A 14,047-nucleotide genomic window follows, 5' to 3' on the forward strand; every position below is an offset into this window, starting at 1 on the left:
ACTGCGTTTAGCCGCCCAGTTATTTTGTTTCCCATATCCGTACCATGTTGTGTCGATTCCGCCTCACCACATTGCACCTGCATCTCAGGGAAAGAATCGAAACCTCACAGCCCTCTCGGCCATTCCCATTGCTTACCTCATTTACCACCAAATGAAATCGCATAGGTGTTTCCATACCTTCCCTAACTTCATACCACACTCACTCAGCTCAGTACCCCCATTGATTCTCATCCGCTACTTCATAATCCATCTCGTTCTGGTCACGCTCCCTGTCGTGCATGCGGTCGGTCGGTGGCCTATCGAGCAGGATGTGCACGTCCTTATCGCTGCTACTTGCTCCTGCGTCTTCACCCTCTCCCCCGCTGACACTGCCAGCGGTGGTAGCAGCAGTAGTCGCAGGCTCAGCGCTCATATTGTCGCTTACATCAGCAGCTTGGGTCGTGTTCTTTACGCCTACGCCGCTTGTCATGTTCGACACGCCGGCTGAAGAGGAAGAGGCGTGATTGGCAAGGCCGCCAGCGGATGTCGCTGTGGGTGTGGTTAGATTGGCAGCAGTGTTGCCTGGAGTAGTAGGCACGGAACCCGTAGAGCCGTTGTTGGTGCCCCAGGCCAGCTCGACGGGGGTTTCGATGCCGGGGATCTCTTTGCCGTTGAAAAGAACACTGTTAAAGAATTTCTCGGCGGTCTTGCGGTCTTTGAAGGTGATCTCAGCTGAGGTCGGGGTAGTCTGGATGTCGGTAAACTCGCCGATGCCCTGTTCTACGTGTCAGTACTTGCTTAACATCCACTGGAAACATAGAATCCCTGGACACTTAAGGGAGACATACGAAAAGGTACTGCCTCAAAGTCTCATCCTTATCGGACGCAGTGAAATCTACACCAGTGAGAACCACTTTCTTAGGCCGGTTATCAATCGAGTATGCAGCATAGGCAGCATGAAGGTTAACACGACCCCGGAATAATCCCCTGGAAGCTCCGCGAGGGGAGTAAGAGTAACCACGCCAAGGGCCTCTACCCCTGCCGCGGCCATAAGAACCATACCCGCCTCTAGCGGCAGGCCAGGAGGCAGGGCTTTCAACAATCGAGTCTGGATCAAGACCCATCTGCCTGGCTTCGGCCTCGAGAGCAGCCAGCTGTGCACGCAGCGCTTCTGTTTGGCTTGTGGGCTTTGATGAGGACTTGGAATCATCTCCATTGACGCTCTCTCCAGCTTGACTCGACCTGACGCTGTCCCGCCGCGAAAGCTTAGCTTCTAACTTCGCCTTTTCTTCGAGGAGCTCTCGTTGTCGTCTTTCAAGCTCTTCTTTTTGACGGTCAAGCTCTGCCCGCTTCCGCTGCTTCTCCTCGAACGCCTTCTGCTTCTCTTCCTGCTTCCGTGCGAACTCCTCAAGATCAACCGGAGACTGGCCCATAGGAGCCTGAGATCCGACAGACGAAGCACCATTAGTGCTGTGGGATCTGTTGACGGGAGCGCTTCCAGGGAGGGACATTGATGGCGGCAAGGTAGAGTCGTCGTCCTTGTACCAGAAAACCTTGACGAAACGATTATCAAAAATGACCTTCGGAGACTGGTAGGCGGCATTGGCTGAGCTCCAACTGTCATACTTGATGATGGCCAAGCGCTTGTATGGTTGCATGGATATCTCCAGCACCTTGCCAAACTGTGAGAAAAAGCTCCTAACTTGGTCCTCGGTGAAGTTCTCCTCCGGGATATTCTCTACAACGATAGTAGACTTTGTCCTGTCAAAGACAGGACCATCAGCTGAAAACGGGGCCTTGTCGCCCCGTTTCTGTCGGTTCTGGTTCTTTCCAGCCTTATATTTCGGATGATCGGAGTCCAAGCCTTGTGTTTGACGACCCAAGAGCGAGTGGAAGCCATTCGAGAATCCAGACATAAGTGCGTTCTTGGGATCGTACTCTGGAATAACCCAGGATCAGTTACGCTCCTCTCATAGTAAGAGATGTCTTAACACATACCTTCGACGGCAGCTGGTTGTGGCGCGGGTGGGATGGAACCGAACATAGGTGTGGGATACACCGGGTCGTTGCTGTGCTCAAACATGCAGTTGGCACCGCGCTGGCAATACCCTTTGCGTTCCCAGTCACGGCACTTGGCCCTTTTCTTATGAGGTTGCTGCTGGCCCCAGCTTCCCGGCATAAAGCCCGTCATTGAGTTTGCGACACCAAGGTTCATTCCAAACATCGAGTTCATTGCCCCGCTAGTATCGAAATACCCGACACTTGAGGGCGCAGGAGGGGTACTTTGAAGGGGGGGTTGTCCCGGCGGAGGAAAGGTGGGCATGTTCGATGGATTGGGCACCCTATAGCCGTTTGAGTCGTCCGACCTGCCTCCTCGGCCACCATATGCACCTCCTCTTTTCTGATATTTAAAGCTCCTCGACACAAATTCACTCCCATCTCTCCCAGGTTGGTTGTTGGGGTCGTCCCAGTCGTTGTAAGCACGCTTTCTTGACCCGGTGTGGATAGGGGCAGGTTGGTAGGTCGGTGCGCTCGGCATGGGAGTATCATCGTAGTAGAGGGCATCAGGCGGCTGGGAAGCAGGCGGAGGAGCTGGCGCGGGCACAGACTTCGAAGGAGGGGGAGGGGCACCGGGGAGGTAGGAACGGTATGAAATGGCCTCGAACACATCGTTGACGAAGGCAGCGGGGTCTGGTAAGGATTGTCAGCTTGAGGGGCTGGCTTGACGGTGGCTTGACGGGCTCAGTTTAGCATAGTAACCAACCTTCCTTTAGAAAGTCTGGAATCTCGGTCTCACAGAGCTTGCGCACATCATTCACATCGCCATCGTGCCGGAGGAGGGCGAGCACATAATCGGCCAGCACATCAGAGTCAGCGTCAGATCTGCAATCGTGTAGAAGAGTGTCAGTGAATTCGAAACTGAAACTCAATGCCCGTGGTCGGACGTAAAAGGAGGCAGGAATTCGTACGTGTTCTCGAGCCGCTTGACGATCCAATTTTTCAGATGAGGAGCGTGCTCTTCGGGGAAAAGCATTTTGAATTATGTCGTCCGCAAAATGGGAGCTTCCATGAAACACGATTGCCAAAAGCTGAGCTGTGGGCAAATATGTGGTGGTACTTTGGGCTTGTTTTCGTATTTGATATATCCGTAGTTCTTTGTGCTGCCGCTGCTCATCGAAGTCGTCGCTAGGCTCGGTCGCCAAGTAGTAAATTTAAGCTGGGATGGTTGCGCGGTGTCACGTCAAATCGCGTCCCAGGAAAGCCGCATGCGACCGCAGAAGCAGGGGGGCAGTGACTGGGGCCTGATGAAGTGAAACGGAGCATGAAATGTTACGTAACATATCCGTACTTGACAAGCGCTTGTAACATATGCACTAAGCCGTTGCATGCTTTGTGACGCCGTCATTCCTACAGCTGTGAGGAGGTTTAGAGCTCTCAATGATATCCCATTCGAGATGAGTTGAACCAATGCTTTGCAACTGTCTTCTGTTGTTAAGCATTCCCAGCAAGGATATCCGTTCTCATAGTGAGCTCTGATGACTCTTCTCGCTAGCCTATCGCACAAGCTATTCCCATGAATTTCATTCCTGTCCAAAAGGGAAGAAAGAAGTTCCTTAATGATGGCTGGGTGATGATGACTCATGATGCTTTCCTAGACATCCCTAAACTGAGAAACAAATATAGTACGACACCTAGTTGCATGCATGAAGCGGAAATAACCAACTTTTCTTGAACCTCTATGAACGTGGCTCATGCCCTCTAACCGTGTCTCCTTGTCCCCTCAGTGTATGCATCTATCCAGTATTTATATCAGAATATGACATCAAACAGTACAACATACTTTACAATGCGTACGCACAACATCTGTGTCAACCGCAAGCAACCCCTCTCCGGGCGCTTATCATACAATATGATCTGTTGGCTTCCAAAATCCAGAGCCATCCTTTTCCTTGATGGCAGCAACAATGCCTTCTTCATCCAACATCTCGTTCTTCTCCAGAACACTGCCCTCCACGTTTAAGAACCCATCCTCGGTCCAGGCATCACTGAGCTTCTGAGCTCCCTCGTGTTTCTTACCTCGTTTTCTCTCGGCTTTTGGCCCGTTGAGTGACCCTGGCCTCTTCATCTTTTGCGCAAGCCTGTTAGCCCGCTTTTCTTCAGCTGTCTCCCTCGCCTTCAACTCCTCCCATGTCTCTTCCTTCCCTTCGTCCCACTCCCCGAGTTGCTCAGGAGGTGTCCAGCCAGGGCTGCTGAAGATCTTTTCTTCAAGCTCGGAGCCTGTGCGCACCATACTGGTCACTGCCTGCACCGTCTTGGGGCAGGCGTGGTTAATGTGCTCGAACTCACGAGCTGCTTGTCGAGACCACAGCATCATCCGTTCCAAATCCATGTATTCCTTAGCCAGGATCAGCAGTGTGTGAGTGATTGGGCGCGGCCGATATGGGTTACGGCCCATACGGCGCAGGTCGAGTGGCAGTTGGGCCTTGGCATGCTCAAATACGCGAACCATTTGCCAACCGGTCCAGTTGGGCATGAGTACCTTTTCGCAGACCGTAAAAGCTTCGCGCCAACGTTTCAGACGCGCCAATACCTGGACGTGGTAGTTCCAATTCTTGCTGTCAAGATCGAAGCCAGCCGCACGCACTCGTGAGATGAGTTTGAGCAAGCCCTCAGCGTCTCCCAGTTCAAGATAGAGACGCTGCATAGTCTTTAGGGGGTCGCAGAGTCGAAAGCGCTGTGCATAGATAACTGGTTCTGGGTTCGACTCCTGCTCCTCTTTCGGCTTCCGGAGCGTTGCAGCAGGACTGTAACGTTTGATAGCCCGCCTGAAGACCAGCTCCCAGGTCTCTTTGACGCGGTCATACTTCTTTTCGTAAAAGTCTGCGAGCATGATGTTGTGAAGTAACCGCAGCGGAAGTGTTTCGGGAGTTGAGCGGCCTGGGTAGCGAGTGTTGTGAAGCTGGATGATCTGCTGAACGGTGGCAAACTCTCTCATTTGCGTCAAGATGAAAAGCACTTTGGAGTAGAGTCCAATGGTAGACCGAACGGTGTCGCTAGCTCCCTTGTCTTCGCGCTCCATGGCCTTGTAAAACTCACGAAGGATCTTTTTGAGAATTGCTTGGCCATCAGCACCACGCTGCTGGTGCTTGGGAAGCTCTTGCCACCTTCCCAAAGCGTCGATAACCTTTGTCAAACGGAAGGCAGATTCTGGATAATTCATGCTGGCCATCAGCTCGTTTGTCTTGAGAGCAAGATGCGGCTCTCCGCTGTTGATAAAAGCAGACATCAGGAGGATGAAGTGATCGGCCGTAGGCTCAAAAGCACCTTCGCGCTGGGCAGCTCTCAGCAAGTGCATGGCGTGATGTGACTGACGGCAGTAAAGAAGTGCTAACAGGAGCTGATTGTACGTTTCATGGTTGTATGCAATGCCCTCCGAAGACATATTCTCGAGTACGCGGTTGACAGCCGCCAGATCCCGTCGCTTGGCATTGTGCTGAAGCAGTGCATTCCACAAGTATGTGTAATCGCCCGAGATCTCTCGGCGTCTGGTAAGAGAGATGCAAAGCTGCTCGGCCTCGGAATACCGGTCATTCTGGCAGTAGGCTTCAATCAGCGACGCCATCATGGCGACGGTTGGCTGAATGTTCCTTTCCCTAGCCATTTGGAAAAGCTCAAGAGTGAACTGAAGGTCGCCACGGAATCCTGCCATTTTCATTAGTGTACCGAAAGTGTAATCATCCGGCTCGTGCTCCTCGCAGATCTGCGCAAAGAGCTCGATGGCACCACCGTAATCTCCAGCCTTTGTGTAGGCATTCAACAAGACATTCCACTGCATAATATCTGGTTCCAGGCCTGACTTTTTCGTGTTTTCCTCCATGACCTGACGGGTTGCCTCGACATCACCCCTGACAGCATGAGCATGCATGATGTTGGTGACAATTTTCGGTTCCTTTTCGATTTCGCAGTGATAATGTCTACCATATTCTTCAGCCAAGCGAGTGACAGTTGTCGCATCACCACGTCCGGCATAGAAGGCCATGAGCTTGTGGTATGCCTTCTCTTCGGGCTGGCCGTAGAAGCGGTACCAATCCTCCAGTATTAGTTCCATTCCCCGCACATCATGGGGGTTGAATATGTCAATCATGACTCGTAAGACAGCGTCGGACACGCGCGTTTGTGGCAGTTGGCGATACTTCCTGTATAGATCACTAGCTAACCTCCTGCGCTCTTGTTCAGCACTGCGGATGATGTAGAGCTCATAGAGCTCCGGGTATTTGGCACGACCGAGCATGAAGACAGCATCGGATGGACCAAAAAGATCCATCGAGTATCTGAGAACGTGCCCGAGAAATGAGTCAAGCATGGCTGTCCGTTGGTGCAAGGTGGAAGGGTTACGCTCGAAATACTGATACATCTTCCTGACTTTAATCTCGAAATCGGAGATGGTGGCCAGAGTGGCGTAACCAACGGTCGAAATAAATGGTTGATTATTGCTGCGCTGAACAGCAGTGACAACATCTTGAACCGTGCTAGTCTCGGGCGATGGACTTTCAACAGCCGAAGCTACATCCTGATTGGCAGCGGACGCATCTGGGGATGGGAATTCACTCCTGACCCCATCTTCTAAAGTGTCCGGCCTAGGCACGACACGAACGTCGTTTAGTTGATCTTTCTGTTCCGAAAGCCGGGCATCCTGCTCAACCGACTGCTTTACAGAACCTGACTCAGATCCCTGCAGCGAGGGATGCAACATCTTGTGTTGAACAGCCGAGTAGAGCTCCCACGCTTCCAGGATCATGTCCCACATTGAGAGTTCCAAGCCATACGTGGCAATATAATCGAGGGCACCGCCAAAACCGCGCTCCTCTAGCGCCGTCTTGTAGATCGATACAGCATCTGCCGCCTTGTGAAGAAGCAGCTGGGACTTGACAGCAGCGCGGACTAGTTCTTCGGTCCACTGACTGACTTGGCAAGTCTGAAAGAGCTGACAGATTCTTTCTGCGTCAAGCGGACGTATTGACTCTGAAATCGCCAACAGGACCTCAGTCGTGAATTGGGGCTGTATGTTTGGGTCAAGCCGCATATATGTCTGATAGAGTTGCTCGTAAGCTGCTTCTCGCTCGGATTTTGCAACGTGCTGCAGTTGCATCAACTGCTTTTGTAAAAGCTCAGGGCTCACATAAGAGTTGGGTTCTTGAGTGTGAGGAGTCGGCTCTGTAATATCCTCTGCAGCCTTGTCGGAACCCACTTGAAACAGTTGCTCAAGGTCATCCTCTGTCCTCGACTCTACGGCTGCTTGAGCTTCTGCTCCGTCTCCTGCTGTCTCTTGCTCCTTTTCCTGCGTACTTTGCTGACCGTCCGTAGTCATTTGGCCCTGGCCATCCGGGGAGTTTTCCGTCTGACCAGGGGCGGAGGTAAAGGAGCGCATGGTGGCTCGGCGATTGCTTGAACTGGGGTCTATGCGCCCAGGGAGTACAGGATACGGCCTGCGTAAAAAAGCGGCTGTTCCCCTGGGATAGAGAAAATCAAGCAGAAACGCAGAGCTTGTTGTCATTGCATCGAAGCGTTTGCCTTGCTCAGGAGGAATAGCGACAGTGTACGTCTTTGGCTCGGCCGGGGACTGGCGCAAGAGGACCGGGCAGGCATCGAAGACCTCGAGGTCGGCAGCGCCATGGTGCCAGAAAGCTGTATGCAGTTTGCGGCGGCTTCTCAAACAAGTCCTGCTCGTGGGGAGAACTCGCTGGAGGCTGCACGGCTCGATGGTTGCCGCGGTCCTCTCAAGCATTGCTGGCGAGCAAACAGGCTACAGCGAGCAGGCTACTCAAGGAATTAATCACGGAACAAGTTGGGGGAGCGATCAACGAATCTGCGCATTGTATGCCGGGACAATCTGGGGCTGGCGGTAGGCTTGAAGACTCGGACGGCTGTGAGGGGAGGGGGACCGAGAGGGAGGGAGGAGACTAAGCAGACGAGACAACCAGGCGCGTGGGCGCCCAAGACCGTAGGGAGTGCCTCGCAAGACTTAGAACCGCCCAGAAGGTGTGATAACCCTTCCAATTGACGAAGAAGTTGCCCTGGAGTCGTGGTAGGACCGATTTTGGCAGATGAACGAGTAGAATGGCTTAGTGAAGCGGCATGACGTGGGAGCTCGTTCTTGCCTTCGCTCGGAAGCGCTGACACGAAATTTTGGGTCCAAGTCGGTGGTTGCCGGTGGAGCTTAGGCCGAGCTGCCGTTCGGGTGGCACCACCTGGGCAGAGTTTCCCCGCCATGCACATTCACCTGTAATTTTACCAATCATTTGCGGACGATACCTTACGGTATGTTATCTCCATGGACCACAAAAACAACAATGAGTCTCGACGCGTTGAGCAATCAGATATTTCACACCTCAGGTCCGCGATCATCATATAGACCGTGAAATGGAGTACTAGTGTTTGCTGCCCGTGTTTAGACTGCAGATCGCTTGATGTGTTCTGGGCTGGTCCTCTCTCCCGTGATCAGTAAACATCGTAGGGATTACATACCAATGGTGTATGGATTCGTAGATATTGGCCGTTTGCTTCTTGCCACTGGATTCTATATCAGTATAATACGGTTTAAGGGTGACATCAATCCCCTGGCGGGCAAATCAGCACAACGGCCCTTGACCGCAGTCGACGGATATCCTAGCGCCCAATTGGTTCCTGTTAATGGCTCTGATTCTAGTCTCATGGGAGACGCTCTGCATAACATCCTACAGCAGTGCTGAGATAGAAACCCTAACCCTCTAACTTTTTGCGACTGTGGCGGGGCAGTGCCCGCTCAAGCCCGCTTCGACCCATGCCCCACACCAAGGGGGTTTGAGATGTTGGGAAATACCAAGGCTTCCTAAACTGCCAAACGTCAACAACCTCTTACCTCCCTCACCAGCTCGACCTCACGCGCCACAATGGATATCACCAAGTTTGTGGTCACGTCTAGGGAGAAGGCGCTGCTATATGGCGACTATGCCACGTACCGCACCCAGCTGTCGGGCAAACTGCTAAACTGTCGAAAGAAGCTTAACATTGCGACCAAGAACCGTGGGAAGTTCCATCCCAAGACCGCAATCACACCCGAACAGATCGCCGAGAATACCGAGTATGGCCATACTTCCTTCTGTCATCACGCATCTTAGCAGTTCAATTTGCTAAAAATCCTTAGATATGTCCGTCTCCAGCTGTTGACCGCCGAAAGAGCCTGGGCGCATGCCATGGCTATGAAAGCTGCCCACTCTGCGAATACCAAGGGTATGACGGGAAGGACCCGGTCGCACATCGTTTCGAGATTAGAAAAGGGTGCTCGAATCGCCGAGAAACTGGCGCAGGCACTTTCTGACGGTGCCAGCGGCGCTTCTCCGACTGATATTCTCGATGCCCGGGCTTATGCTGCCCTACTGAGAGGCGCTGCCTTGTTTGAAAAGCAGAACTGGGGGGCCTGTCTCAAGAGCTATGCTATTTGCCGCATTATCTACACCGCACTAGCAACTTCATCCAAGGGCGATATCTTCAAAGAGTTGCTGTCTGACACAATCGACCCTTCGATGCGCTTTGCCGCCTACCAAGCCAAGATCCCGCGGACTCTCCCGATCGCTACCATCGCACACAGAGCATTCGAACAGAGCGACGCCGAGCTTGTAGACAGCATCAAGACTTTAAATCCAGCTATCTTGGAACAGGGAGACATCAAGGAGAGGAAGGCTGCCGAGGGTGCTCCGACTACATTAACTTGGCGGGGCAGGCAAGTAAAAATCGAGGATGCGGTCATATCAGCTGCTTGGGGTGCCGTGGACACAGTGAAGGAGCAGTTGGCTCAGAAACTTGCTTCATCAAGTTCACTGCGCCCCAAGGAGATGGCTGCCGCATACGACGATATCCTAATAGCCAGTCAGGATGCAGTCGATGCTACCAAGCAAGCTATAGACGAGCTTAAAGCTGAGGGAGTTGCGCCAAGTGATCCACGAATGCAGAGCTTGCAAATTACTCGGACTGCCGTCAACTATGAAATGATCAGCTGGCGGATAGGACGCAATAGAGTGCTTGCTGGTGAGCGAGATGGCGCCAAGCTGGATCTTGGCGCAGGTTCCAAGCAAAAGAAAGGGCAGACAGATGCATCTTCAACAGAGAGACGCAAATATGAGACTCCTGGTCGACAGATTGCCAGATTGAAGGAGAAAGTCGTGCTCTACGACGGCATATTGCAGAATGTTGAATCTATCAAGGAGCTTCCTGGCATTGCAAACGACGAGGAACTCTCGGCGCGGCTAGATGCCACCTCCAAATATTTCACTGCCCTCAAGTATGTCTTTCATATACCCCAGTTACTGTGCTGGAAAAAGGATCGCTTACACCTTTACCCAGGTCACTTGCTATTTCTCGATCCCATGCTATCGCTGGTAACGCTGTCAATGCTCTCGCGCTTATTAAACACGGCTACAGTCTGTGCCACGCCGTCCTCCCCGTCCTCAACCAGCAGGCCCCTGATGAGACCGATGGTTTCTCCCCGCGCAACATTGCCATCACAAAGCAGGACCTTTCATTCCTTCACGACACCATGTCTGGTGAGTTGCACCGCGCCCGTGCACTGGTCGAAATCTTCAGCAAGCTCCCCACCCCGCCGTATGAGCCCTCAACAACCAGCCAGCAACCCCTGTCCGCTCGGCTATCCGAGTATCCCTCCACAGGGGATGTGGACTTGTCCAACATCGTCTCCTACCCTCCTCGTCTTGAGACCTTCCCTGTCAAGCCGTTATTCCTGGATGTGGCGTGGAATTATATTGAATATCCCGATAAGAGCCGGGCAGGACAGCAGGCAGAGAAGAAGCAGGTTTCCACGGAAGCTGATCAACAGAAAGCGGCAGCGTCTGAGCCTGAACCTGCTCCAAAGCCGCAAAAACGGGGTTGGTTCAGCTTTGGAAGGTGAGAGGGCTAATAGGTTGTGCCGATTAACCGGTTAAGATGGTGGGAAAGCGAAACTACGTTGATGTAATTATGCTTTCTCGTAGATGGGAAGGTGATAGAATCTATGGGTCACACTCTGGGGTAACTGATTTTGGCAAGTAATGTCCAACACGTTGCTCTCGTAAGATGTGAAGACTGGATGATGAGGTTTGAAGCCTCCGTGATAGCTTTGATACACTACCTATCAACAGTTGTTTTCTGGCAACCCTTCTGTTGGTTGCTGGGATGGAGTTGATAGATCTGCTCACTTCGATCACCGTTGCACATGCATCCAATGGATGGCAGGTACCCGTAGTTGAGAGGGGATTCAAATTATATTGATTTTTTGGTCGTGTACAACACTAAGACATATACACATGACTCTATCCAGCCCCCATCCCAATCCTGCCCATCCTATCATCGAAGTCGTGAAAGTAGTTTTCATGCTCAGAACGCCTTCCGCCGTCTGCAGTAATAAACACTGGACAAGCCCCAAGAGCCTCCTAAACACAGAGTATATGATACACAAGAATACACTGGAGACCCACTCCAGAACTTAGTCAGACACATAAGAGAAAGTAAATGTGAGGGGTATAGGGGTCAATGAATGCAGCTCTCCTGAGCTCTCTTTCACTCCTTCTTCTCACCCTCGGCGCTCTGATTGGCCTCACCAGAGTCGGAGCGAGCCTTGTGCATCTTGTCGAAGAGGTTAAGGCTGGCCACCTGGAGCTCGTCGGTCTTCTCCTTGATCTCCTCAGCAGTGGCTGTGACCTCACCGGACTGAACCTTGGCGAGGTACTCGCGGAGAGCAGTGATCTTCTGGCGGATCTGGTCGGCCTCGGTCTTGTCAAGCTTGTCTGCATAGTCGTTGAGGGCCTTCTCAGTGTCCAGGACAACACTGTCGGCGCGGTTGGAAGCCTCAATGACGGCCTTGCGCTGCTTATCCTGCTCGGCATACTTCTCGGAATCAGCGACCATGCGTTGGATCTCCTCCTCAGTCAGACCAGAGCCAGAGGCGATGGTGATGGACTGGTCTTTGCCAGTGGACTTGTCCTTGGCATGGACGTGGACAATGGAATCGGCATCAATGTCGAAGGTAACCTCGATCTGAGGAACACCGCGGTGCGCCGGCGGGATACCGACGAGCTGGAAGTTGCCAAGGAGCTTGTTATCCTTGACAAGCTCACGCTCACCCTGGTAGACTTTGATCTCGACAGCAGTCTGGAAGTCGGCAGCAGTCGAGAAGACTTGGGACTTCTTGGTCGGGATGGTGGTATTGCGGTTGATCAGACGGGTAAAGACACCACCGAGTGTCTCAATACCGAGCGAGAGAGGAGTAACATCAAGAAGGAGCAGATCCTTGACCTCACCAGACAGGACAGCACCCTGAACAGCAGCACCAATGGCAACGGCCTCGTCGGGGTTGACGGCCTTGGCAGGCTCGCGGCCGAAAATCTCACGAACGGACTCAGCAACCTTGGGCATACGGGTCATACCACCGACCAGGATGACCTCCTGGATGTCCTTGGCCTGTAGGTTGGCATCCTTCAGAGCCTTGCGGACGGGCTCAACGGTCTTCTTGATAAGGGGATCGACCATGGCCTCGAGCTGAGCACGGGTGATCTTGGTGTTAATGTGCTTGGGGCCAGAAGCATCAGCAGTGATGAAGGGGAGGTTGATGTCAGTCTGCAGAGACGACGACAGCTCAATCTTGGCCTTCTCGGCAGCCTCACGAATACGTTGGATGGCCATGCGGTCGTTGGTGAGATCAATGCCAGTCTCCTTCTTGAACTGGCCGACGAGGTGACGGACGAGGTGGATATCAAAATCCTCACCACCGAGGTGGGTATCACCGTTGGTCGACTTGACCTCGAAGACACCGTTCTGAATCTCGAGGACAGAGATATCAAAAGTACCACCACCAAGGTCATAAACAGCGACAACCTTGTCGGTCTCCTTCTCCAAACCGTAGGCAAGGGCGGCAGCAGTAGGCTCATTGACGACACGTAGGACGTTCAGACCAGCAATCTGACCAGCATCCTTGGTGGCCTGGCGCTGAGAGTCATTGAAGTAGGCCGGGACAGTGACGACGGCGTTCTTGACAGGCTTGCCAAGATAAGCCTCGGCGGTCTCCTTCATCTTCTGAAGGATAAAGCCACCAATCTGGGAAGGAGAGTACTTCTGGCCACGAGCCTCGACCCAAGCATCGCCGTTGGTGTGCTGAACAATCTTGTACGGCACCTCCTTAATGTCACGCTGCACCTCGGGATCGGTGAATTTGCGACCGATTAACCGCTTGGTGGCGAAAAGGGTATTCTCTGGGTTGACAACAGCCTGGCGCTTAGCAGCAACACCAACGAGCCGCTCACCGTCCTCGGCAAAAGCGACAACAGAGGGTGTTGTCCGGGCACCCTCAGCGTTCTCAATGATCCTAGGAATCTTGCCCTCCATGACAGCGACAGCCGAGTTGGTGGTACCTGATCAGTTCGCATGAGTAATTGCGAGTAGAACCAAGTGAGGGATGACGTCGTTGCAAGGAGGCTACTTACCAAGATCGATACCAATCACAGTGCCCTTGACCTTCTCATCCGTGGACTCGAAGCGCGCAAAGGCAGGAGCCCTCCGGAGGACTGCCGAGCGGGCAGCCACTGAGGTTGCCCTGGGAAGCTAAAGCAGAGGTCAGTACTGCACCCACTCGATGAGCCAGGCCGAGTGAGGGGTAAAACACATACAGCACGGGAAAGGCGTGTCGCCATCATTTTGATTGAAGGGTCTGATTAAAGAAAGAGAACACCCTGTCTCGAGCCAGGGAGGGGTATCGCAAAGAAAGAAAGATGGCGGAGGAGGGTGAGGATGCGAGGATGGAAGAATAGGATGATGGATGGAGTTTTGAGAGGTTTGCAGAGGGGAGGAGGAATGGCAAAAATCTTTTGTAGCACGCTTGAAAAAAAAATTCGTAGTCCAGCATCGAAGACGTTCGAAATTTCGCGTGCAGCCAGTGGTTGGCGAGCAAGTGGGTCCATGTGCACGGATCCCTGTGCTGGAAAGGCAAAAGCCGGGACTTTCCTGGGTCTCCACGTGACTTAGGCGGGAAAATCCACACCTCAAG

The 14,047-nt window shown here is 52.8% G+C and overlaps 4 protein-coding genes across 4 annotated transcripts; 1 reads left to right on the forward strand and 3 right to left on the reverse strand.

The window, feature by feature from the left end:
* Positions 1-208: 208 nt before the first annotated feature.
* CTHT_0033710 (RNA recognition motif-containing protein) lies at positions 209-3,013 on the reverse strand (the record flags this gene model as incomplete). The annotated part of the gene is made up of 5 exons (XM_006693745.1): positions 209-754; positions 828-1,918; positions 1,978-2,670; positions 2,744-2,862; positions 2,949-3,013. 5 exons carry the CDS (start codon positions 3,011-3,013, stop codon positions 209-211), a joined length of 2,514 nt encoding a protein of 837 aa, XP_006693808.1.
* An 867-nt stretch (positions 3,014-3,880) lies between these two features.
* CTHT_0033720 (uncharacterized protein) lies at positions 3,881-7,765 on the reverse strand (the record flags this gene model as incomplete). The annotated part of the gene is made up of 1 exon (XM_006693746.1): positions 3,881-7,765. The coding sequence occupies one exon, from the start codon at positions 7,763-7,765 to the stop codon at positions 3,881-3,883; it is 3,885 nt and encodes a 1,294-aa protein (XP_006693809.1).
* A 1,144-nt stretch (positions 7,766-8,909) lies between these two features.
* On the forward strand, positions 8,910-10,921 carry CTHT_0033730 (signal recognition particle subunit srp68-like protein; the record flags this gene model as incomplete). The annotated part of the gene is made up of 3 exons (XM_006693747.1): positions 8,910-9,100; positions 9,164-10,297; positions 10,360-10,921. 3 exons carry the CDS (start codon positions 8,910-8,912, stop codon positions 10,919-10,921), a joined length of 1,887 nt encoding a protein of 628 aa, XP_006693810.1.
* A 647-nt stretch (positions 10,922-11,568) lies between these two features.
* On the reverse strand, positions 11,569-13,697 carry CTHT_0033740 (putative heat shock protein; the record flags this gene model as incomplete). The annotated part of the gene is made up of 3 exons (XM_006693748.1): positions 11,569-13,415; positions 13,488-13,605; positions 13,671-13,697. 3 exons carry the CDS (start codon positions 13,695-13,697, stop codon positions 11,569-11,571), a joined length of 1,992 nt encoding a protein of 663 aa, XP_006693811.1.
* Positions 13,698-14,047: the final 350 nt, after the last annotated feature.

This window comes from Thermochaetoides thermophila (genome assembly GCF_000221225.1).
Source record: "Thermochaetoides thermophila DSM 1495 unplaced genomic scaffold scf7180000011816, whole genome shotgun sequence".
NCBI classification, from domain to species: domain Eukaryota; kingdom Fungi; phylum Ascomycota; class Sordariomycetes; order Sordariales; family Chaetomiaceae; genus Thermochaetoides; species Thermochaetoides thermophila.